This window comes from Apodemus sylvaticus, chromosome 18 (assembly GCF_947179515.1).
Source record: "Apodemus sylvaticus chromosome 18, mApoSyl1.1, whole genome shotgun sequence".
In the NCBI taxonomy this organism is placed as follows: domain Eukaryota; kingdom Metazoa; phylum Chordata; class Mammalia; order Rodentia; family Muridae; genus Apodemus; species Apodemus sylvaticus.
In genome coordinates this window covers 19,680,337-19,706,496 of record NC_067489.1, presented here as the reverse complement: position 1 = coordinate 19,706,496, position 26,160 = coordinate 19,680,337, and the positions used below count along the sequence as shown (strand labels likewise).

Genomic DNA, 26,160 nt, shown 5'->3' with positions numbered 1-26,160 from the left:
TGAATATCTGCTATGTTTCAAGTTATATGCCAGGAGTTCTACACGGTATGGCATGTCTTTAAATGCACAGTCATACTCATTTTTCTGTATTTTCCTATATGCACCCTAGGTAAGTTTCTGAGACCGTATTTTGGGAGAGATGAGGAGCTTTATATTATACTGTGAAGTTCTAACACATTCTTGGTTTATTTGGGTTTATCTCTTAGCTCAATGTCGTGAGACCTTGGCAAAATGCAAAAAGTATTTCAGGTACAAAGTTCTTAGTTCTGTGTCATAAATAAATTTGGATAAAACCGCAAGCCTTCCACGGAGTCGTCTCGGCAAAGGTGGCCCATCTTCTCTGCAAGAAGCAGCCTGGGAACAAGAAGAAAAACCCCAGAGTGATCTGCTCTTTCAGAAACACACACTATAGTGAGGGGCAAGGCCTTACTTGTAGTGTATAGCCCTGGCTTGTATTTTGATGCTAATTCCACTCCTCCTGGGAGGGGCTGCAGACTAAGAGGAGTTAATCATGTATACTGGTGCCTTGAGAACCTTCTCCCCACCATAATTTTCAAATAAAGGCTAGAGCCAATGATTGGGCAGGAGGAAGGAGGAGGAGCTGAGAGTTTGGGGGAGGAGAAAAGGATACACTGGAAGGGGAGGAGCTACGGATGATCGACGGGAAGGGAGGGAGCTACAGGGGTGGGGTGGGGTCGAGGGAGAGGAAGGAGAGAAGCTGGAGAGAGGCCTGGAGAAACTGCAAGTTATGTGGGATAACAGATGGGAACAGAGTAGTGTAGTGGGAAATCCGCCAATTCTAGACTTGTAGCTTGTGTTTATATTGAGTTGAGATTTCTTAGATTTCTTTTACCTGGTAAGTGGGTTGGAAAAATACTGCAACACTTACCTTTCTTTAGCCAGAAGGACAGACATTCCCACAAGCTTGGCAAACTCTTCTGATGTCAAGGATCCCCTTTCCGAAACCTAGTGGCAACATGCAGCAGAAAACAAAGCAGAACAAACCCCAAATGAACAAAGGAGCAAGCAAACAGAGCAAGCGCGGTCAGCTTGGTACACTTAAAGGAAGACGCCGCCAGCACACGCAGGAAGTGTTTTCCTGGCTTCTCTTTATTTCTAGACTTACTTGTGTGTGTATGAGTATTTTGCCTGCATGGAGGTACACCACATTCGTACCTGGTGCCTTTTGGAGAGAGTAAGTGTTCTTAACCCTCTCCAGTTCCACAGGACAAAATTTAAAGTGATCAATTCTGTAGAAGTTGACGGTCTCAGAACAGGTAGAGCAGAGGCTACATAACACCACGAGGCTGTTCCCGATGTAAGAAGGCCCTTTATGAAAACCTAGAAAAGAGGCTGGGGAGATGGCTCAGCGGTTAAGAGCACTGACTGCTCTTCCGAAGGTCCTGAGTTCAAATCCCAGCAACCACATGGTGGCTCACAACCATCTGTATAGCTACACTATACTCATATACATAAAATAAATAAATAAATCTTAAAAAAAAAAAAGGGAACACAGCAAACTCTGTGCATCACATGCTTTGGGAGGGGATAATCAGGTCAAGGAAAGAATGTGACTTGAGAACCTGTTCCCAATGCTGAGGCTCAACAAAAAAGCAAGTACTTTTGGCAGTTGTGAGGTTTGTTTGTTTGGGTTTTTTTGTTTTTTTTGGATTTTTCTTTTTGAGATAGGGTTTCTCTGTGTAGCCCTGGCTGTCCTGGAACTCACTCTGTAGACCAGGCTGGCCTCAAACTCAGAAATCTGCCTGCCTCTGCCTTACTGTGGATGCCGATAAAATGAGCACCTCATTATCAATCACAAGCCATTAAGCCTCTGAATGACTTTTTAGGAAAGGTAAACTCAACAGTAAATCCTGCTTCTCAAGTTGCTAAGCAACTGGAGTTTTGTAACAAGCTCTAAGGACTGAGGGAAACGGGATCCACATACTGTCTCCAGGGCTGCGGCCACCATCTCCTCTTCCTTGTGAGTTTGAAGCTCAATTACCATGACGCCACTGTCAAAAACCCGGAGCCTGGAAAACACAGAAGCAAGAACAAAGTGTGGGTGCATCTATGATGTCCAACCACAAAGGAGAAGCAAGCCATGTTCTACTCTATGTTATGCCTGGGCCTGAGGACAGTCACGCAACGTTTAAGTCATAAAGAACACATGTAACCATGATAGAATTCAAGAATTCCAGAATTAACAGACAATAAACCCATGAGCTACAATCTCTGTGACAAGGTTTCTCTGGTTTGGGGTGATATCAGTCTGAGGAGAAGGAACATGCAATTTGGAATTGAGCATGTGTACTGCTGAAGGGTCCTGAGTTCCCTCTGTGAAATCGCAAGAGTGTGAGTATGATCTGTCCCAGGACACACCGATCCTGACAGGATGAAAGCAAGAGGGCAGCAGACACTTGTGATACAGGTGAGCGCAGGTCACAGACAGCATGACCTCAGGAGGCCATCGTTTTGGCTCGCCGTGCATGGTGGCAAGCTTGGGTGGGCTCCCGGGTCTGCTCTGTGAGGCACCATGGTTACAGTTCGCAAACTTCCGGGAAGATTCCTTTACCTGATGGGCAATTTCAGCGCTTCCAGCATCTTGCATGCGTTTACTAAATCTTCTGGTGAGAGCAACTAGTGAGGAAAAGAAATCCAGTTTACACCGAAAATCAACAGAGTTGTCGTACATAGCTGTAACAATCACCAGAGCAGATAAGAACGCAATGACATATGACCTGGTCATTTCACTCCTGAGCATAGAACCAGGGATCTGCATACCCTCCACGAGACACTGGTATCCCAGGGTGCATTGCTGCTTATTATTGACTACAGCAAGAAACTGGACTCAACCTGCTTGTCCATCAGCAGACGAGTGTATAATGAAACATTGGTGTGTGTGTGTGTGTGTGTGTGTGTGTGTACTTAAATTGGAATTAAAATGAAATATTATTCAGCTTTAAAGAAAATGAAGTAAAAGATTTCCAGAATGTATAAATATTAATTGAAGTCATACATTCTCAGAAAAAAAAATACCCTACATGGTTTCTCACATGTGGAAGCTAGGTATGTGTGTGTGTGTGTGTGTGTGAGGAAATGTACATGTGGGTACTATATAACAGGAGGAGAAAGAACGAGAAAGGCTAACGTAAGGGATGAGGAGGAGCCAAAGCAGGTGACAGACACAAGTTATAAAAAGCTGACTATTTCTAGTTATAATTCTGTCTTGGGATTGTTGGTTTTGATGGTGGATAAGTATATAAACTATCCTTGCTACTGAAAATGTAACATTTAATGTAAGCCTCACAGCTTTCATCTTGAATGCCAATTCTAACTATAAAGCTCTTGGAGGTGTACAAGCTTTGGATTTGGTTCATTTTGGTATGTGATGTTTTATTTTCAAGTTATTTTTTTAATTACAAAAATTAAAACGCTTTTTATAAAGTAAAAAAGAAAACTGTGTTATTCCTCCAGTACTGCAGGTAACTCAATCATAAGGCAGGAAGGATAAACAAAGAAGCCAAAGACTCCACTGCAGCAGTACTGTCCAACACAGGCGCATGTGTGAGTTCACAATCTCTGGGACCCACATAAACATCAAAACAGAAAAGGGCTGGGGCTGTAATTGTGCAGCAGAAGCCTTGAGTAGCATGTGTCGGTTCTGGGCTCACACTCCGGCTCTGCAGTAAATAGTAACAACGAAACCTTTTGGCATGGATGCTGACCTCAGGTTACTCTATCCTAGTAGTATGATTCACAGTTAACCGCGGCCTTTGAGATAACGTGGCCTGAATGAATCTGCACTGTGGTCGACACTAGCAGAGAGTTGAGTCACATGGGCTGGCTCCGGAGCCACCAAGCCTGAGGACAATACTGGTCAAACCGCTGTCTCCAGGTGACCTCAATCGAATTATTTACACCTTAATTTCCTCATCCCCAAATTATCTTCAAAGTGAGGATGGAAAACGTGTCTGTGTCACTGAGTCACTGTGTCACTGAGTCACTGAGTCACTGAGGGCAAGTGAAGAAACAGGTGGATGTGCCGACGGACAGCCCAGTGTCTGGTGGCATGAGGACAGCTCCTCTCATGGGACTTCCATGAGTCATATGAAATGCCTGCTTACACAAGTCTGCACGGGACCAGAGAAGAGTGTCAGAGGCCAATGCCCCCGGTGTGACTGGCTAAGGGAGCTAAAGAACAGCTCTAGCTGACACACGTGCGAAGGAGAGAGGGGGCTTTGTCTCTGCACCATCTACATGGAAATCTACGGAGTCCAGCCTAGCTGCCAAAGAGTTAACCCTGCAGAGAATGGAGGCAGAGAAAAACCTCCATTCGTCCCAGACGGGCATCACTCTCTGCAAGGTAACAGAACCGAGGTCCAAGACAGCAAGGCGCACCATGCCGGGCCGCTCGGGGGTCACTGGCAAAACCAGGAACAGAGTCTATTCCTTGGACCCCGGGTCAACCTTTCTTTTCTCACCGCTTTGCTTCTGAAAATAGCTTGGACGTTCACACCGTTCCTTAGAGCGTACTCACTAGAGAGGGAGCTTTAGCTAAAAGATCACCTAAATGTGCCCTCACCTCCATTCCTCGGGCCCGGTTCACTAGACAGTACACCTCTGTGAGTGACATTATTCCTCCTCGTTCCTGTTTCAATAGAACAACGGCGTTAAGCACTTCTTAACAGATATCACGATAAGTGAAATCACAAATTAGAACACCGCTTTCCTTTAAAAAGCTGTATTTACACACAGAGAGCCTATTGACAGACTTTGTTGTATTTCAAATTCCATATATGGACTTTAAATCATTTAAATGAGAAGAAGGGAAGTATGTTTCAAAAAGCGTACTTAGTCTTTCTGGCTGCAGACATGTGACTCAGCTCAAGAGGGATCTGAGAACTTAGGGGCCGGGAGTAGCACTGAGTGTCACCCCCACCGCCACACTGATAAGCCCTGGAAGCACCCCAGAGGCCAGAGTAACAGCATGGGTGTCTATTGGGTAAGCTTTAATAAGCATGGCACGGGCGAACTCAGGAAGAGTGGGATGAGGCAGAGCCGCGGGAGGCAGAGAAGGAGCGAGAGTCTGCCAGTCTCAGCTGGTGACACCAGTCGGTCAACAGACGCAGGGAGATAAGCCTGGAGCTGCCCCATTACGGGCAAGTGCTCGGAGGCTGTGCTGGCTGGTTGTGTGTCAACTTGACACAGGCTGGAGTTACCACAGAGAAAGGAGCTTCAGTTGGGGAAGTGCCTCCATGAGATCCAGCTGTGGGGCATTTTCTCAATTAGTGATCAAGTGGGGGAGAGCCCTTGTGGGTGGTGCCATCCCTGGGCTGGTGCTCTTGGGTTCTATAAGAAAGCAAGCTGAGCAAGCCAGGGGAAGCAAGCCAGTAAGGAACATCCCTCCATGGCCTCTGCATCAGCTCCTGCTTCCTGACCTGCTTGAGTTCCAGTCCTGACCTCCTTTGGTGATGAACAGCAGTGTGGAAGTGTAAGCTGAATAAACCGTTTCCTCCCCAACTTGCTTCTTGGTCATGATGTTTGTGATGTTGGAATAGAAACCCTGACTAAGACAGAGGCTGTGACAAAGTTTTGGAGAACCTCCCCGAGTTGTCAGCATGAGAGCTGAGAAGAGAGCAGAAGGTACTGGAAGCCATGTGGCCTGGTGGCTTGAAGCCGCTCAGAGGAAGGGTTGTTAGATGCCAACAAATTTTAATGTATAATTAATGTTTTAATTCATTTACTTAGCAAAGGAAGAAACCTGTCAAACTACACCTTGTAAGGTAAACTACGAGGTTTTTTTTCCTTTTCAAAAAGAGATGGGAATTAAAATGAAAACAAAAAACAAACAAACAAAAAAACCCTTGGGCTGTGGGTGTAGCTTAGGCAGATAATATTTGCCTAGGGTACACAAGATTTTGGCATTTGACCATCAGCACAAAAAACTAAAACCAAACCAACCACTAAAAAAAGAAAAGAAAAAGAAAAAGCAAGGAAGAAAGGAAGAAAGGAAAAAATAAAAAGAATAAAAGAGAGACAGAAGTTGAAAGACAGTGAAGCAAGGGTAAAGAAAGAATCCGGATGTGAAGAGGCAAACAGAACGAACGAACGTGCACAGTAGCCAGGTCCTTGCCACTGTGGATTTCCAGTGTTTAAGTGAGAAGCAGGACCGTAGCTGTGTTTATTTACAGGAGTCCTCTATCACTATAGGTATTAGAATATTTACATGTAAGATGACCTGGAATCTGCTTTAAAGTAATTCCCAGTAGAGGCTGATTTACTGATGAAGCCAGATGGCGGGCGCATAGGGATGTGCTATATGGCTTATTTTGGCATATGTTTAAAACACCTCTTAAACAAAGGATACTGCATGGCATCAGCAGCCCATTATACAGACTAGATATGGAGCCAACCATGGTGGAGCATGCCTTTAACCTCAGCTCTCAGGAGGCTGAGGCAGGCAGATCTCTCCAGGCCAGCCTGGTCTACAGAGTGAGCACCAAGACAGCAAGGACTATAAAGATCCTGTTTTTAAAAAGGATTAGATATAGTCATATATGGTGGTTACATTTCAATCCCAACCCTTTAGAGTCAGAGGTAGGAGGATGGTGAGTTCAAGGCCAGCCTGAGCTACAAAATGAGATTATGTCTCGAAAACAAACAAGATAGGCTAGAGAGACACAGAAAAGGATCTTTTGAAAACAGGAAAAGCTTCTAGTCAAACAGACTTTAAGAACATATATAAACATCTGAAATGGAAATTGAAAACTATTTGGAAGATTATGATCAAAAGCTAATTAATAAGTTTACTAATCTATTATTCCTGGAAGAAAAAAAATGTCATTTAATGTTAACCACACCATGAAAAACACAGACTCTTGAGATTCTAATGACGTAAAAATAACTTAGCACAGTTTTGAAAGTATGCTGGGGTTTGGCTGGACCTACCTCCAAAGGTGCCTGTAATATTCCTGCCAGCTGTTTGGCCAGTTGCATGTGGTACTGAGTGCCTGAGCCATAGGTTTCTCTGGTAACTGGGTTGGCTATTCCCATACTCAGCAAGTACGACTTAAACCTGATGGTCTACAAGAGAGGAGAGGAATGCATCAGTGGACTATAAAGTTATCTCTTCACCACATTCAAGATTCTTCATCATAAACTCAACATAGCTTGATTATTTCTCTGTATAACTGTCTTCTACTGTTTCCATTCTGTGAACTCCAAGGCAGTGAAGTTCCTAGCCATCTGTGCCTTGAACAAATCGCTATCTTCCTTCCTTCTACCCCAGTCTACCAGACCATTTATTTTCAAAGTTTTATGTGAGAGGAAAATTAGTTAATAATTATGCTATTTTTAATGCTAACCAAATGCTAACACTAAAAACTTACAAAGGAGAAATGGATATGACCAGGTTATGGCCAAACTTAAGAAAGCAGGCATCCGAAACAGATTTATTTGTATGAAACAGCTACTCTTTAGACATTTCAATACCTTTATTTTCTACCCCATAAGTAAGAGCACTGAAATAGTCCTTGTAGAACTAGCAAAAAAAGAGTAAGACCTGGTTTTGCCTTAGAACTTTCACCTGTGAGGAATAAAAGCATGACACTGACAAAGCAGGGCCATTGAGGTGGCTCAGTAGGCAGCTGTGCTTGCCACCAAACCTGGTCACCAAGCCCAATGCCCAGGACCTCCATGTTGGAATCAGGAGATCCAATTCTTTAAGTTGTCCTCTGACCACTACTTGTATGCTGTGGCACAGCTTGCCCAGATAAATAAATAAAGGTAATAATAATCATAAAGAAATGTGTAAGACAGCAAAGTGAGAGAAACCACAGACAAGGCTCAGTGGGAAGGGGAAGAGAACTGGTCGACCTCAAGAACATCACTGCATTCTATCTGGTGTTTAATCCCATAAAGATAAAATAAGCTCTCTCACCTCGTCTTCTGTGACATCACCTTGCTTCTCTTTAATCTTATTAGCGATTGATTTTGATAACTCCACCATTTCCTTAGCCTGGGCAGAGAAAAGACGAAGAGCCTCCTAAGAAAATATACCTTCGAGATCATCGTGACTGAGCGTGAGTGGACACACGACACATACCTTGATCATCAGCTTGCTCAGGTCTTCAAAGGCCTGAAATGAGAAATGAGGTTTGCAATGCAGCAGTCATTTTAAGGAAGTAAAGATGTCTTAAAGCAATAATGTAAACATAAATTTTTCTTACAAATATCAATTTATTATTAGTTGTGTAAGCAACACCTCTAACTCATTTTAAAAATCTACTTTAAGAAACTGTAAACTTCCTCATACTACAACCAAACTTTTCATAGATTATTATTTACTGCTCTTGGACACATAAGAAAATCTGGACCTGGGGTGTGGTTCCGTGACTGAATGCTTTTCTGGTATCTGTGAGGTCCTGGGTTGTACCATTGCTAACACATACACAAAGACACAGACACACATCGAGTAAAAGTCACTGTTTTTGTCTGTTTGTTTGTTTGTTTGTTTTTTGTTTTTCCTGCTAGGAGATAAAAACAAACAAACCATAAAAAGCTTTCCAGGTTGAAAATGACAATACCCAACTGCAGGAATACTTTTTATTTTTTATTTTTGGACATAATTACTTTGGTTGATAAGCAGGTATGACCTGATTGAGCCTTAGCCTCCAAATATTAGACCATGCTGCTTACAGTTTTGCATGCAGTGGCTACTGCACTTTAAAAAGCAGACAAATGCCACCCAAACAGCCCAAACAAAATCACTATGGTAAGTGTCTACTCCAAGGGCTTCTTCAAACTCAATCAGGTAAGTGTCTAATAAGTTATTTCAGATTATTGAAAATACCCTCAGGATTTCTCAACTAAGTGATCTGCATAAATACCTATGTTTTTTTGAAAACCAATTAAGAGGTTGTCGTTAATTGAAAACTCAATCCACACAGTGCTCTAACATGCAGAGGTATAGTTGGTTCTGATCAGTTTTGCCAACCTGCAGGAAACTTCCCCCGCCTGAAGATTATTTTTTTTTCTTTTACTCAAAGAATAGTGTAATAATAGTTGTGTAAGATCGTTATAGGCAGCTCACTAAACTAACACTGCAAACAAAAGGAACGTGCACACACCTCACAGGAATTTCCTCAGATAAACAAAGGCTTAGACACTGGGTTCTTATCAGCAAGGGCCAGCAGACACAGGAAGCCCTTTGTGGGAGGCTCCGGGCACCAGCTATGAAACGGAGTCCATTCTAACATGTAAATCACACACCAACTTAGTTTTCAAAACTAGAACAAAGACACATGGTGCAATCTTGGATTTTTATTGACTACACAAACTGTTCATAGATTTATTTTTCTCGTATAAGTAAAATCAGTATGAGAAATTACTGTTGTATATTTTCATAGAAAAAAGTACTAAAATTCTGAGTGTAAATAGATTACATCCTTTATCAGTTGTAATCAATAAAAAATTATAAATATCACAGTGCCTTAGAGGAATTGGCTATAAAACATTTTAAGTAACTACAAAGCACAAACGATTCCTTACTTTTATTTCTATTATTATTATAAACTATAGAATCAACAAACTATAAAAAATGTGGGTAGGCATGTAAAATAAAAACTTAAGCCAGACAGACGCACACACCTATTCTAGGATTATGTCCTCTAGTTTACAGAGCGTTCTACCTTCACACCACAAATTTCCATTTTGCTTGTGTAGAAAAGTTACCTGTCTGAAGGCACAGACACCTGTGTGCTCGTCTGCATTGACTGTGGCCATTGCTCTGGTCATTTATTCATTTCATGAATGACCGAACATGTCTGAGTTTTCTGTCTCAGTACTGGAGACTGGAGGTGTCTGCCTAACCCACCCTGGTGACACCAACACCTACTCATCTTTCGGGTCTTCAATTTCCTCTTCCTGCTGTTAACAAGTCTTCCTTGATCCCCACACACATTAGAGGCCATGTCATGGGTCCCTTCTGGATCCAGAGTTCTCTCCTCAAAAGATGTGTATTGATGTCAATACACCAGTTTGCCCGTCTACCCATTCTGCCCTCACAGTAACCATAGCTCCTCATATAGGTCTGCAGTGTGGATAACAAGAACTGTTTCCTAAATAAACCAGGCTCTGCACAGAATATGATGTCTGTGGAGAATTTGTTGAGGTGTGAGAATCCATGAAAATGGAAATTATTTCTTGAAATGGAATAATTTATTTCATAAATTAAGAACTTTGAGCATCCCAATAACCTTCAGAAAAAGGAAATCAAAGAACAGAAACCAGCTCACTATTCCGAACCCTCTCTGTAAGCGTGACCGTGAAGGGAAAACAATGTTACAGTACGCCAAGCTGAGGTAGCTCTGCTGTAGGAAACGGGAGACCACGGAGCCATAGGCAAGCTAAATATATTCCAAATTACGGAATGGAGCCAGTCAAAGCCCTAAGAGGATGTTTAAGGATTACCTCAGAAATGTTTTTGTCGGTTTCTTTTCTTTTTTCTTCAAGTTTCCTCTCAATACCTACAATTCCAACAGCTCTTACTCTTCCTGGCTGGGGATTAAAACAATAGAAAAACAAGTAGCTCATAAAACACACAAAACGGGAAGGAAACAAAACCCTTTGTAAGCTGCACTGAGTTTTCAAAGGTGGGAAAGACCCACAAAGAAGGCAACGAGCAGCTGCATTTCCCTTCCCTTCAGAACTCGTGTTTCCCGCTGGATGCACATAATGACCTTCAGATATTAAAGGGAATACTAAATCTCTAATCAATGGCACACATATTTTCTCTGTATTTTAGGTATCTAGTTAAATTTCTTATTCATTTGTTTTATTCTTTGGAGATCTATCATATAGTAGATACTTAAGAATTTATCAAATGTATAAAAAACTGTAGCTAAAATTCTGAGAGTTGACAAGCTCTTAACTGTCCATAGTTGGGTGATTGGTTCAGACTAATTTTTAGGGAAATTCATTGTTTTACAATTAGAACTCTACTGTTTTGTTTTTGGCAACTTTGTGATCACAGAGAGTTAGTTGTTCCTCCTCCTCTTTTTCCTCTTCCTCCTCTTCTTCTTCCTCCTCTCCTTCCTCCTCCTCCTCTTCTTGCTCCTCTTCAAGCTTTTGTTTTTGTTTTTTTTTGGATTTTCTTTTGGGGTCTCTTTTTGTAGCCCTGGCTTTCCTGGAACTCATCACGTAGACCAGACTGGCCTTGAACTCAGAGAGATCCGCCAGCCTTTATCTCGCAAACACTAGGACTGAAGGTGGATGCCACCACATGGCCAGAGTCATCTTACGGTCCACGTAGGTCCAGAGATGAAAACACTGTACCAGCTGAGCCTGTGTCTCCCACTCATGACCCCAACACTTGGGAGGCTCAGGTAGAAGGACCCCACTCGAGACCGGGCCAGCTGGGCTATGCACAAGTTCTAGGTCGCCCCGTCTTAAGATCACAAACAAAAAGGGAGATACCACACTTACAAATAACTTTTAAAAATATACCTGGGGTCCTTTATTTGTTTGTAGCGACTGGGAAACGGGCACGGTCTCCCATCTTCTCTGTGTCATTTCTTCTGATAAACGCCTGTAAAACTGCAATGAGAATGCAAACACTTGAGTCACGTGGCAGCCATGGCACACAGACTGTGAACACTCCTTTACTACAAGGTTCTGTTCAGTCATCAGGAACAGGACTAGACCCTTAGACACCAAAGGAAGTCAAAAGTTGTTTTCTAGGATGAGCTTCAGAAACAACAAAGAAATCAGAACACACACACACAGAGGAACTAGCCTTCTACACAGAGCGGGGGTTCTCCCCTCACACGGGAGATATTGAAGTGAACGCCCTCGCTTTAAGCAGTCCTGCATATGTGGAACACTTTCAACCATTCTCCCACAAAAACAGTAGAGGAGATAAAGTCAAAATTAGGGACAAGCCAGATGCAGAAGCACACGCCTAAAATCCCGGTAGGAGGATCAGTTCTAGGTTACCCTCAATTATATAACAAATTCAAGGCCACTATGGGTCACAATCTACTCTATTTCAAAAAAAAAAAAAAAAAAAAAAACCATAAAACAAAACCAATATCAGGGACAAAATGTGGCTAAGCTCAAAAAAAAAAATCAAATATATTTTCTCAGTACAATGAAAACAACTTTGGCGAAGTCACTTGAGGCATTTGCCTTAAAAACAAGTGTCCAGCAACTTCCTAATTAGATCCTCTAAACCTTGACACTGGGGCCTCCTACTGCTCATTCTCTGTATAGAGCTAACCACACCAGTTGCCTGCTGGTGAGCTTTCAGGTGTGTCGACTTAATATCTTCCCATGACACGTTCATCAACTAACCACTGAAATCTCCACTAGCAGTGGAGGGCACTGCTCAGTCGGCCTCCAGCTTCAGATGTCACCACACCCTCCTGCTTGTCAGTTTTCATAAGGATCGAAACACAAATTTTGCTTTGTTTTGTTAAACAAGATCTGCTCTGCTTCATAAACTGTCTTCTGCCACACTACACACTAACCCACAATACGGACTCTCAGATCCAGCGGCGCTGCGGAGGGCGCTTACCTCAATCTGGCCATGCTCTTTGAAGGAGAGTCTGATGTAGGAGTTCTTACTGCTCTGGAACGGACCGGGCTCTTTGTTAGGAGGAGCTGGGTGCAGATGAACCACGATTTTGGCGCTAACGAAACAGCAAATATGTTAGGCACTTTAAAATCTCTAATTCTGTTTTTTATAACTTTTCATTTACTTGCTTATTTATGCATTAAGGTAGGATCTCACTGTATAGCTCTGGCAAGCCTGGAACGTGCTTGTAGTCCAGGCTAACCTCCAACACAGAAATCCACAGGCCTCTGCCTCCGCATGCTGCGATGGAAAGTGTGAGCCGCTACAACAGGCACTGTCTTTAAAGCTTCTTTTATGTTTCAAGTGATTCTTAAATTTATGTAAAAACACTGAATTTCCTAAAAGACCATTCTTTTCTAATTTATATTCAGGATCATTAAAGCCAAAATAAAACTCATAAGATATAAACAAAAAAGAAAGCAGGCTGAGCATGGCATCAGGAGGAAGGCAGTGGGTGGCACCTCTGTGGCCTCTGCATCAGCTCCTGTCTCCAGGCCCCTGCCCTGTATGAGTTCCTGTCTCAAATAAACCCTTTCCTATATAAGTTAAAAAAAAAAGAATGAGCCGTTACTGGCAATATAAATGAAACAAACTTACAGCTATTAGAAATGAATTAAAAGTAAGTTCTTGACATTGTGTATAGCTATGGCTAAGGCTTCCCACCTACACAGTCACCCCCTGAGTTTATGTGGGTGTGATGATTTCTCCCGAAGCACGCTGCCTTAGTTACTTGAGATCAACATATGGAAAGTTATCTGCAACACCGGCTGGTTGCCATTTTGTAAAAACCCATCCAAATCTAGCATTCTACAGTGCCATTGGTTGGAAACCACCACCCTGGCAGCAATGACCTAGAAGACCTGAGAGGAGAAACGCTCCCAAAATACAGCGGCCGTGGGGAGCTGAGCTCCCATCATGCTCGTGAATAGCATCGCCTTCAGCACATTACATATACTCCCAGGCCTGCCTCACCATGGTCTAGCCTGGGACACCTGGTCTTCCCTTCCATGCACCCTGCCGCAAGCTCCACACCTAGACATTAGGATGAGGAAAGACATCGATGTCTGTGGATTGGTAGAAGTAGCACTGTGAAAAGGACCACCTTTCTAAAAGCTATTTACAGATTCAACAAAGTCCCAGTCAAAATCCACATGCTACTCTTCACTGAAACAGAAAAACAAAACAAAAGCACCAAACTACCCTGAAATTCAGATGGAACCAAAAAAGTCCCCAGATAGTAAAAAAAATATTGAGAGGAGATAAAAAAGCCTTCTGGAGAGGAGAGGTTAGCATTCCAGATCTCAATATATATTATAGAGTCTCAGTAAGAAAGATATTACGGTACTGGCTCAAAAGCAGACATGTAGACCAATGGAACAAAACTGCAGACCCCCAACATGAGTACATATAACTTCAGTGATTAAATAGTTGACAAAGATGTTTTAAAAAAAAACATAGAAAAAATAAAACCATAAGTTGGAGAAAAAAAAGAAAAAACATCTTCAGGGGCAGGAGAGATGGCTGGACAGTTAAGAGCACTGACTGCTCTTCCAGAGGTACTGAGTTCAATTCCCAGCAACCACATGGTGACTCACAACCATCTGCAATGGGATCCAATACTCTTTCTGGTGTCTCTGAAGACAGCTACACTGTACTCATATACATTAAAAAAAAAAAAAGAAAAGAAAGAAACCATCTTCAGCAAACAATGCTAGGAAGCATGGATTCCACAGGCAGAATGAACTGAGAACCACATCCCTTGCCTTGTTAGAAAACTCGCTCCAAACAGACCACAGACCTAAACATAAAACGTGAACTGCTGGATGAAACATAGGCAGTGCCCTCTGTGACATGGGCATAGTGAGGGACTCTGAGTAAGACTCCACTGCCCAGGAATCAAGGCCAACAATTGATAACTAAGAAGTTTCTGCACAGCTAAAGAATCAGGCGGTGGTGGTACATGCCTTTAATTCCAGGACTCAGGAGGCCGAACCAGGCGCACCTCTGAGTTCGAAGCTAGCCTGGTCTACAGAACAAGTTCTAGGATATCTAGGGCTAAGCAGAGAGACCCTGTCTCAAAAAAAAAAAAAAAAAAAAAAAAGCAAAATAAAAAAAGAATCGCTCATGTGAACAGGAAGCCCACTGAATGAGAGTAAATGTTTGCCAGCTATACACCTGACAGAGGGATACAATCTATCTCCACATATCTCTATTTCTCTATATGTTTCCTCTAGTGACAAATGACCCATTCAAAAACCACACTTGGGATCCGAACAGAGATTCTCAAAAGAAGAAAAAAAACATGCCAAAGAAATACCCTCCGGAAACGTCCATTTTCCCTAGCAACTGGGGAAATGCAATTAGAACAACTTTGAGATTCATCCTACTCCAGTGAGGCTGGCAAAGGTAACAGAACAGCCAATAACTAATGCTAGAGATGACACAGGGACAAAGAAAGCCTTGGTCACCATTGTCGGGATTGCAATCCAGCGCAGTGGAAAATCCTTAAAGAAGCTAGAACCAATCTACCATCTGACCCAGATACATCACTCCGGGTCATTTCCAAAGGACTGAACATCTTACTTCACCAACGCCTGCTCAGTCGTGTTCATTACTGCTCTCTTCATAATATCTAGGAAATGGAAACAACCCAAACGCCCTTCAGTCAGTCAACAGGTAATGAGAACGTGGGACACACACACTGTGGAGTACTCTAGCTGGAAGGATAAAGGAAATCGGGAACTTTGCAGGTAAGTGGACGGAGGCAGAAATGATCATATTGATGGAGGAAACTCAATCCCAGAAAGACACTCAATCCCAGAAAGACAAATGTCACATGTGCTCTCTCATCTGAGGCTCTTAACCTCTTCAGGTTCTCTAGTGCGAGGATGATTCCTGTAGTAACCACAGAAACCAGGAAAGCGAAAGGGACCATGGGGGGTGGGGGAGGGGGAGACGGGTGGCTTTTAATTAGGAATGTAGAAGAAGATAAATTAAAAAAAGGTGATGGTGGGGTACGAAAAAACCAGTAAGGATGTCTGAAAAGTCACAAGAAAATTGTGACAATTCTCCTCTCCAGAGCCACACACGATCTAACAAAAACCCCAACTCCGGCCCTGAGAAGCCCTGTTAGCTCTGTTTTGGGTGGCTGCTCAGGGCTGCCTGGTGACTCCACACAGTCTAGGCGATTGTCATTGCCCTTGGTTGTCTCTCAGAGGTGAAAGGTTAAGTCCCTATTGCTGAGAACACCACACACTTCAGACATACAATCTGGAGGATCCAAGGTGGTTCTGACTTTAAAACCTCCTTCCCACTGAGGTCATGGTCCAGAGGTGACATTCTAAGGAAGTAACCATCGTCCTACCCAGCTCTGGCCCTGAGAACCATAGCCTTACCCAGCTCTTCTTAGCCTAGGAGCCATAACAAGGAATGATAACCCTAAGGGAACTGCGTTATCTGCAAGTTATCAACATCAACAACAGTTCTTTCCCTCGGATGAGGGGTCCTGGGTTTAAATGTTGAATAATGCACACACAAGTGTTCTGTGGAAATACATACGGCAAGAGCAGGGCCACATTATTTACTATGACAAGGATATTACAGCAGGCCTTACTACTTTATTCAGACTTCGAAATGGACATAAGGTGGAAACACACCCTTAGGGGGCCTACTGACCAGGGTTGTGACAGGAAATGGCTTAAGAATGAAGACTGTTAGACCTCACCTCTTCCCGATTCCAGCCGCCTGCTCCTCGATGAACACAATCTGAGACAGGGGAATGGCCATGCAGCACTCCTAGAGGAAACCAACAGAAGAAGAGCTGTGTCACATTCATCAGAAGACAGAGAGCTGCTCCCTGTGAGGTACTTAAAAACAACGCTGTAATCCTTAAAGAAACTGCTCCCTCTCTGCTTGGACGGGAAGGCACGGGCCTGGCAATCGCTTACCACAGCTACACCTCCAATCGCTTTAATAACCGTCAGGAGAATTTAAATCAAATTCCATGCTGGCATTTGGTGCATGGGAAGACAGAAGAGTTTTAAAGGCAAGGGCAGGACTGACAGGATGGCTCAGTGGGTAGAAGTGCCTGTCCCCAAGCTTAAACTTGCGTTCAGTCCCTGGGACTCATGTGGCGCGAGGGAGAACCAGCCTGCAAGCTAACCATCTGCTGGTTAGCCTCCACGTGTCCACAGTGGTGCACACACACACACACACACACACACACAAACAATACATAAGATGTAACTACCCAGGTAGTGATACATCTGTAACCTCAGTACTTGCGGGTCTGAGACAGGAGGATACAGACTTCAGCCTGAGCTATACAGCAAGACCCTGTTTTAAAAAATATGAGTGGGTGGGGCTACAGGCAAGGCTCAGCACTTAAGAGCATTTGCTTCTCTTGCAAAAGCCCAAAGTTCAGTTCCCAGCAGCTATGTTGGACAACTAAAGCCTGTCAGTCTAGTTCCAGGGAATCCAATGCACTCTTCTGCCCTCCTTGGGCATCTGCACACACATGCACATACACATGAGTACATGCACAGACATGTGAGTACACACGTGTAAAGAAATAAACTAATAATAAATTATTTATAAGTAAAATAAAATAATTAAACTACCTTTGTTTTTATTGTTGATCTATTTTTTCAAGTAATATTTATGAAAAATTTTGAATATCTCTTTTGTAAAATAAGATCCATAGCCAATGTAAATTCACCATTTGTACTGTTCAAACTTCTAGTTAAAATGAAGCTGCATGGAAAAAAAATGAAAAAATAAAAAATATTTCTTATATGAAAAATAAAAACAAAACAGTTCTAAGGAATGCATTTTATATGAGTGATTTTCTATTTCTTTATAATTTCCCTACCTTAGCTAGGTTGTATGAACAGATGTGCACACATTTTTTAAAAAAATACTAATGTAGCTTTGTTATTACTAACTACAAATTTTACAATATTTTATAAGTTCACTTGTAGCGGCACACGCCTATAATCCTAGTTATTTGGGAGAATAAAAAGGAAGACTTGAGTTAAAGGTTAGGCAAGGTGTCACAATAAAACCTTGTAAAAAAAATTAGTTAAATTTAATTTAAGTCATTATACTGACTGATATATAATAGGTCTAAGAATTCAAAACTGGCTTCTTTTCTATTAATATTTAATTGTACAAATTGATAGGTTTCACTTTTTTTTACAATTTATTTTGCATGCGTGTGCACTACCGTGCATGTACAAGGATGCTGCAGCCCCATGGTTGTGTGTGGTGGTCAAGACGGCAAACACGAGTTCTCTGGTTCTCCCACGTGCTGTCTGGGGATGGAGGTCGGGTACCAGTTCTGGAGGCAAGCGTCTTCATGACTGAGCATCTCAATGGTCCCAGAGGGATTCGCATTGACATTTCCATATGTGCACACATCACTTACCAATCATGCCCACCTTCCCTCCCTGCAACCTTCTCCTCCCTTTCCTGCCTAAACAGCCTCTTTATGTGGTAACTGAAGGGTTACACCAAAATTAATTTATCAATATCCACTTTCCGGGCACCTCATCATCATCTAAAGACTTTTCTCCTGCACATAATTTAAAAATCATTATATAACATTAGCAGACTAATGAATGCAGCATCAAAGGAGGCAATATCACCCTCACGAGGGGAAAATGGTTCTTAAAGGACGAAGGCAGATATTGCAGCAGTGGGCACTCTTCTGTTGTAGATTTCGTTTATTGCTTATATTAGGTTAACTGAGTTCCCAAATTACACTGGAATTCCCACATCTGCTGTGAGATGCTGAGGGTCCCTGTCTCCAGCTCATTCTAATTGGTAAATAAAGTTTCTGGGGGCCAGTGGTTGGGCAGGGAGAGGTAGAACTTTAGATTTCCTGGGCAAGGAAACCACCGGAAGTAGAAGGATTTAGAATCGCAGCCATGGGAGGCAGGAAGATGTGTCATGAGAGCTGGAGATGCAAGAGCGAACAGCCTAAGAGTCGGGGAAGCGCGGCCCCAAGGACTCCCTGCGGGGGTGGCGGGGAGCACTAGGTCTCTTTCAGGAGACCCAGGTTCAATTCCCAGCACTCATGTGGCAGCTCACAACCACCTATAACTCCAGTTCCAAGAGATCGGAGACCTCTTGTGACCTCCGTGGGTACTAAAGACACATGGCACAGACTTAAGCACTCAAAACCCGTAACACAGCTGGAGCCGGGGAATGATTAGGAAAAATAACAATAAGATTATTTTAGATTCTAGACTAGACATCTTACCCTGCTGACAGCTGTAACTTCCAAGTTAAACCTCTTTGGAATGAAGACATCAGCTCTATACACATACACCTTACTCTCTCTAAAAGCTATAAAGTCAGGGTGAGGAGTCTCTGCCCGAGTGATATAGGAGAGGCCTTCTCAGCAGCCAGACATGCATTTCCCCTGCAGCTGAACGCTCCAGCTTCCGAGGAACCTGGTACAACTGGTTGTTCAGAAGGCACACTATCTTTTTAAGGATCCTCACGGCTGATGAGAGGATTTCTCTCCCCTACACTGAGCCACGCTGTGAAAGTGACTCACTGGTGTTTGAAAGCATACGAATCAAGCACCGTTGTCCTCAGGAGGTAGAGGCAGACAGATCTCTTCTGAGGCCCAACTGGTCTATATAGCAAGTTCAAGGTCAGGCTAGGCTAGAGAGTAAGACCCTGTCTCGAAACAAAACAAATACAAACAAGAGAAAACAAGCTGAAAATCCTGAATGGGGCGGGGGGTAGCTAAGTGGTTATTGCGTGATGAAGCAAGCGCTCGCTCGGCCGGGTCACAGCGCTCAGTGCCGATTCGCTGGCGCTCAGTGGCGATTCGCTCGCACTCAGTGCCGATTCGCTGGCACTCTGCACTGATGAGTAAACAAAGCCTGGAGCAGATGCTGAACGTGTCTCTTACGTTATTTTTCTGGTCTCTCCAAATCAGCCGGTGTGTGCTAAGAAGAAGGGTCCCAGCATCAAATTTTATCTAAAACGATAATATCGTTACAAAAATATCAATATCACTCCATAATATCCAGATTTCCTTACTCAATAAGCATACAATATGAAATTATTAAACATTTTTGAATGAGGATTATCACAAATTAAAAAGCAAAGCTATACACTTCATAAATATAAGCTATATATAATTCCATAATAGATATATACATATATGTGCATATATACATATATATAGTATAGAGCCATGGAAAATTCTATGAAAAAACATAATTTAGAACGAGGTAGAGCTACATATGTCATCATGGAATGCTAAGACAGAACTGGCTGGTAAAAAAGAATTTACAATATATTACACAGAATTAAATTCTTCAACAAAATGTGTTTTCTATGCGTGTGTATACACATCTATATCTAAGTACCAAAACCAGTCTAAAACGAGTGCACGGTTAACAGTGAGTATTGTGGGAAAGGGATGAGGAAACGGGAGGGAAAGAGGCAAAGGGTCCATTTTTAAAGGACTTATTTTAATGTGGGCGTGTGAGTGTGTGTCCTTGTGGCACATGTGCACATGACTGCCAGTGTCTGCCTAGGCCAGAAGACAGTATTGAATCTTCTGGAGCTGGAGTTACGTGGCAAGCGGTTGGTCATGGTTGGTCGGGAAGATCAGTGTGTGCTATCAACTGCTGGGCCATCTCTCCACCATTCCCCGCCCCCCTCCACACCCCGAGCGCTTTGTTCTACAAAACTGAGTGGATGATTTTACAATGAGACTAGATTTTTTAAAATATCTGTATAAAAGGAAATCCAGAAATACATGTAAACACATGTGGTGGTTTGAAGATGCTTGGCCCCCCAGAGTGGCACTATTAGGAGGTATGTTACTGTGGGCATGGGCTTTAATACCCTTGTCTTAGCTGCCTTCAGATGAAGATGTAGAACTCTCAGTTCCTCCTGGATGCAGCCATGCTCCCACCTTGACTGAACCTCTGAACCTGTAAGCCAGGCCCAATTAAATGTTGTCCTTAGAAGAGTTGCCTTGGTCATGGTGTCTGCACAGAAGTAAAACCCTAACTAAGGGAGCTGGAGAGATGGCTCAGTGGTTAAGAGCACTGACTGCTCTTTTGAAGGCCCTGAGTTCAAATCCCAGCAACCACATGGTGGCTCGCAACCATCCGTAATGAGATCCGACGCCCTCTTCTGGTGTCTCTGAAGACAGTGACAGTATACTCATATATATGTATATATATGTATATATACTAAATAAATCTAAAGGTTTTAAAGAAAATGAATAAGGAGACTGTGTACTTATAGTATTCAATAAAGCAAACAACTGTGCATTTAAGCATATCTGATAGGATGTCATTGACTAGAAATCATCCAGATTCATTCTTTCTTTCTTTCTTTCTTTCTTTCTTTCTTTCTTTCTTTCTTTCTTTCTTTCTTTCTTTCTTTCTTGGTTTTTGTTTGTTTGTTTGTTTGTTTTTGAGACAGAGCCTCACTATGTAGCCCCAGCTGTCCTGGAACCTGATATGCTGACCAGGCTGGCCTCGAACTCACGGAGATCTGCCTCTCAAGAGGGAGATCAAAAATATGCATCCCCATGCCTGGCTAGTCAGCCAGATTTCAAAATAGTAAAAATGTGAAAGGTACACAGAGAACCAATAAATGTGACAGAGTCTCTAGACTGACTTTTTAAATAAAAAAAGAAAGTTGAAAATTATACACTGTATTTCAACTCATATATATATACATGCATACATACATAACATATGCATATATATTGGTTGTGTGTGTGTGTGTGTGTGTGCTTATTGCCACCAATGTGATGGTATTTTGGGTTAGAGCCATTGGAAAGCGCTATGCTTGGAGATGTCATGGCATAGGGACCCAGTGACGGAGCAGAGTCCTTGTACGAACAACAGATGCAAGCTCTCTCTGCAGGCAGGAAACCAGGAAGGGCCGGGGTGCACGCAGCGAGACAGTGGTTGTCTGCAAGGCAAGAAGAGGAGCTTCAAAGCCCCAAAGCTCCCAGCATCTACCTAGGACAGTCCATCTTCAGACCGTGAGAAAGAAAGAAAGTTCTGAGCCTAGGCCTCTGTGTGTAAGTCACCAAGTCTGTAGCCGTATTATAACAACCCAATTGAATAAGATACACTTCGGAGTTTTTGAGCTGTTTTAAAAACTGTACCGTGGGCTGGGGATGTACCTGTTGATAAGCTAGCTAGCTGTCTAGCACGCATGAAGCCAGGGCTGGCCCCTAGCATCACGAAGACTGTCGTGGATACATATGCCTGTGGGCCCATCACTCTGGAGGCAGAAGCAGAAGGCTCGAGGCCAGCTTGAGCCACATAAGACCCTGCTCTCCCTACTTCCCTCCAAAATCAAAAAATAAAAATACTGTTATACAATCATGAAACAGATGTCATTATGTCTTTATGACAGAAGTCTTAATTTCATGGGTGGTTATTCCTGAAAATTAGACAATAAACCAATTTAGAGTTAGGATTCAAGAGATTAATAAATCAAATCCTTTCAATTATGTTAAAATAAGTGTATACACAATATGTATATATATATATATATATATATATATACACACACACACATGTATATATTCATATGTATATATGCTGGAGGTTATTATTCCTCAAAACACTAGAGATCAGAATTTGCTATAAAATAAGGCGTGCTTGAATCATTTCCAGGAGTGTTTAGTTATCACTAAAGTTACAAGGCTGGACCTATTTTCAAGGCTATCTTACACCCCACACTTATGAAGAAAGATTTTAGTAAGGATTCATTCATTACAGATAAGGACAGAATTCCTCTCAGTTTAAGATTATGTGGTTGAGAATGTCTGCTTTAATGTTTGTCATAACCCAGACAAAATCAAAGCATGGGTGTGGCATAGGTGGGACCATGGGTGGGACCAGGAAGCTGGTATCTTCTAGCTGAACTTGCTCCAGGCAGAGGGCCAGTAGTTTTCTCCAGGGATTGGGCCCCTGAGAGGCTACCCATGCTCCAGTAGATGGGTTAGTCTATAGCCCCAGTGGACAGCCCTACGGCCCCAGTGGACAGAACTACAGCCCCAGTGGACAGTCCTACAGCCCCAGTGGACAGCCCCAAAGCCCCAGTGGACAGCCCCACAGCCCCAGCGGATGATCCCACAGGCCCAGTGGATGACCCCACAGCCACAGCGGATGACCCCACAGGCCCAGTGGATGACCCCACAGTCCTAGTGGATGACCCCACAGCCCCAGTGGATGACCCCACAGGCCCAGTGGATGGCCTTATAACCATACTCATACTGGCAGCATTTAAGTGGACTCAATGGGTTTAAAAAACCAGAGAACATGAAATGAGAAAGGAGAAGTGATAGTGGGAGTAGGGAAGGAATGGATGGGGAGGGAATTTGATCAATACATTACATGCATGCAAGAAATTCTCAAACAGGAAAACACGTATTAAAAAAGTAGCCATCAGGAGACTTATCAAGTATCATTCTATAACACTTTGAACCTTTTTTTTTTTTACTACATATTTGCTTGTTTACTGTGTACATCTGTGTGGATACGCCAATGGCCACAGCACGCAGCCAAAGGTTGGGACAACTTCCAGGAGTTGATTCTCCCAGCATCTGAGACCTGGGGGTCAAACTGAGGTTGCAGTTGACAGGTGCCTTCCCTGACTGAGTTACTCTGTTGGCCTTGTGTCATCCCTGCCATCCTGGCTTTTTGAGACAGGCTTTCTCTGTGTAGTCCTGGCTGTTCTAGAACTTACTCTATAAACCAGGTTGGTCTTGAACTCACAAAGACCCACCTGCCTGTGTCTTGGATCATTCTAAATAGAAGTTAAAATTATGTATTGTTTTAACAACACCATAAGGTATCCATAATATTTTATTACACTACAAAGTACATTTTTTAAAGATTTATTTATTTATTATATGTAAGTACACTGTAGCTATCTTCAGACACACCAGAAGAGGACATCAGATTTCATTACAGATGGTTGTGAGCCACCATATGGTTGCTGGGATTTGAACTCAGACCTTTGGAAGAACAGTCAGTGCTCTTAACCATTGAGCCATCTCTCCAACAAAACAAATTACATTTTCACATATCATGCTTACATCAAATCTATGTACTATGCCAAAAGTCTTCTGGATAGTGGTGCTAATGATTATTTCAAATTTCTTTCTTTCTTTCTTTTTTTTACTTTTTAAACTTGTACTTAACCAATACTTGTTTGGAAAAAGAACAAAAGAACTTGCCACTGACATACATAACTTCCTGCAACGCTGAAGTATATGCACTTTTTATGTTAAACCAAGCATATACAGTAACATACCCTTTTAAAACCACATATAACAACTGACACTTTGACACACATTTTTAAACATATTTTTTTCTAAAAACAAGATCTATCATCAGTTTAAATGCACTCTGTGAAGAATATTTTCCTACTTTGGTTTCTGTTGCTGTGACAAAACCACCATGACCAAAAGAAACTTGAAAAGGAAAGGGTTTTCTCTCCGTTTACAGTTTATGCTCCATCTTGAAAGGAACTCATAACAGGAACCTACAGGCAGGAACCGAGACAGAGACCATGGAGTTTGGCTGACTGGCTTGCCCCCTGTGGGTACTGAGCTTGCTGTTTTATACCAGCCCAGGACCACTTGTCAAGAGCAGCACCTCCCACAGTGGGCAGGTCCTCCCAATCAATCATTACTAGTTCAGAAAATGCCCCACAGACTTGAGGCAGAGTCATCGGATGGTGGTCTTTTCTCAATCGAAGTTCCCTCTTCCCAGATCAGCACCATATTCTATCAAAACACTTAAGACAAATCAGAGAAAATACTTTCCAAGTCCTGTGTCGTCCTTCCTATGGGTCAGGAGTAAAAGGCTATCTTTTAACCTTAGCGCTGGGAGGCAACAAAGGTTGCATCGCTATAAGTTCGAGGCCAGCGTGGTCTGCATACAGAGTTCCAGGACAGTCAGGGCTACATACAAGGACCCTGTCTCAAAATGGGGATGAGGGCGGCTGGAGAGATGGCTCAGTAGTTAAGAGCATTTGCTTCCTGGTCTAAAGGACCCAGCAGGCACAGAGCAACACACAACAACAACCTTTAACTCCAACTCCAGGGAGTCTGAGCCCTCTGGGCTAGGCTGACACCTGCTCTTACAGACGCATATGCAGACGCGTAATTAAAAAACGAGGAAAATGCTTAAAATAAACAGAAGTGATGCTCAAGTGTTTCTAGCATGTAATTTGGTCTAACTTTTTAAGTGTCTCGGCCCATCTGATTTACACAAAACCAAAGGACTAAATGTAAGACTTTCCTTTTTTGTCAATTAGTGAAAATTCACATTTCCAAAACAAATGTTAACTTGAAAGTGCACGACATTCCCTTAGATCACACAGTTCTGGCTAAGAACCATTGCACCTTCTGGAAATCAAAGCTATACATTTAAGGCTCAAGCCAGAGCATATACCACTGCTGTGTCAAGGAGCAAGAGGAAATGTGAGAGGCTGTTGCTGTGGTGAAGAGATTGTTCAGTCGTTCCTTTTTGGGGTCTCCTGTGGATTATTAACTCAATAATACCCGACAGACTAGTTAGGCTGGTTTATATTTACGACTCAAACCCAGAACAATCTAAGTTTACTTAAAAAGTAAATCAAACTTTATTGAAGCAGACACGGATAAGAGCTTGCCTCAAAAAACAACAATAGCACAGTCCACAGGAAAATACCTGAAGTCTGGGGACCTGGGTTAGCCTTAAGCACGGACCAGGAATAAGTGTATCATACTACAGAGGAAGGCTTCACTTCCACAGCAGCGAGAAAGAAGTGAAAACTGGAAATTAAAAGTGCTTTTCGGGACGCGAGCTCTATTCCCACTCTTGATTTCAGGTCGCACACACATTTTACTCAGAACAAGATGGTATGTGGTTTCCAGGTACAGAATGCTTGCGTTAGATGTTTTCTCTTATCCTTTGCGAGCCCTGCTCTTAAGATTTAAGCTTGCATTCCAAGGCAAGGGCTTACTGCATTACTTCATAGACCAAAAACGAAGCCCCAAGCCCACTTCCTAAAGTAATTACAAAGCAAACGGAAAACCCCAAGGGGCTGGACCCTGCTGCCTCCTTCGGAAATCCTTTCGGGAGACGGACCCCGGCTCAGCCCAGAACAAATCATCACCGGTCCAGCAGGAGGGTGGGGACGGCGTTCCGGTGGCGCGCTCGCCACAAGGCGGAACTGCGCTGTCCCGGACTCCGCTCGCCTGCGCCCCGGCTCCGCCGTCCACTGTGCAGCTGGAGCGGCGGGCCGAGGCCGGCAGCCCAGGGCCGAGGGTGAGGCCCTGCCCGGCACGAGGGCCCGCGGGCCGGCGCGGCCTCCGCCCTACCTTCTCCTCGCCGTCGTAGATGCGCACCCCGCGCTGCTGGATCACCAGGGTCTCGTTGATCTCCAGGAGGCCGCTGGTCCACACGAAGCGGTCCATGGCCGCCACCCGGCCGGCCTCTGCCGCTCGCCGGTGCTCCCAGGCTGCGGAGCGG

General features: G+C 43.2%; 1 protein-coding gene across 2 annotated transcripts; it reads right to left on the bottom strand.

The window, feature by feature from the left end:
* Positions 1-162: 162 nt before the first annotated feature.
* Vps36 (vacuolar protein sorting 36 homolog) lies at positions 163-26,160 on the bottom strand. Of its 2 annotated transcripts, none has more exons than XM_052162234.1 (14): positions 26,010-26,160; positions 19,560-19,628; positions 16,359-16,429; positions 12,575-12,689; positions 11,506-11,595; positions 10,471-10,557; positions 8,105-8,137; positions 7,940-8,017; positions 6,949-7,083; positions 4,583-4,648; positions 2,573-2,637; positions 1,946-2,030; positions 890-966; positions 163-354 (listed from the first exon to the last, which is right to left on the bottom strand). In XM_052162234.1, exons 1-14 carry the CDS (start codon positions 26,103-26,105, stop codon positions 261-263), a joined length of 1,161 nt encoding a protein of 386 aa, XP_052018194.1. In that variant the 5' UTR covers positions 26,106-26,160; the 3' UTR covers positions 163-260. The 2 variants fall into 2 exon arrangements, with proteins under 2 accessions (XP_052018194.1, XP_052018195.1); XM_052162235.1 differs by lacking the exon at positions 26,010-26,160 and adding an exon at positions 17,254-17,386.

Bases quoted from the DNA above. Each gene is read 5' to 3' on its own strand.
- Vps36 (XM_052162234.1), bottom strand. From the start codon at position 26,105: ATGGACCGCTTCGTGTGGACCAGCGGCCTCCTGGAGATCAACGAGACC. The intron at 12,690-16,358 runs GTGAGGTCTAAC...CTGTTTCGTTAG, and splicing joins GCGGCTGGAATCGGGAAGAG to CGCCAAAATCGTGGTTCATC. The intron at 8,138-10,470 runs GTAATCCTTAAA...TTCTCATTTCAG, and splicing joins CCGACAAAAACATTTCTGAG to GCCTTTGAAGACCTGAGCAA.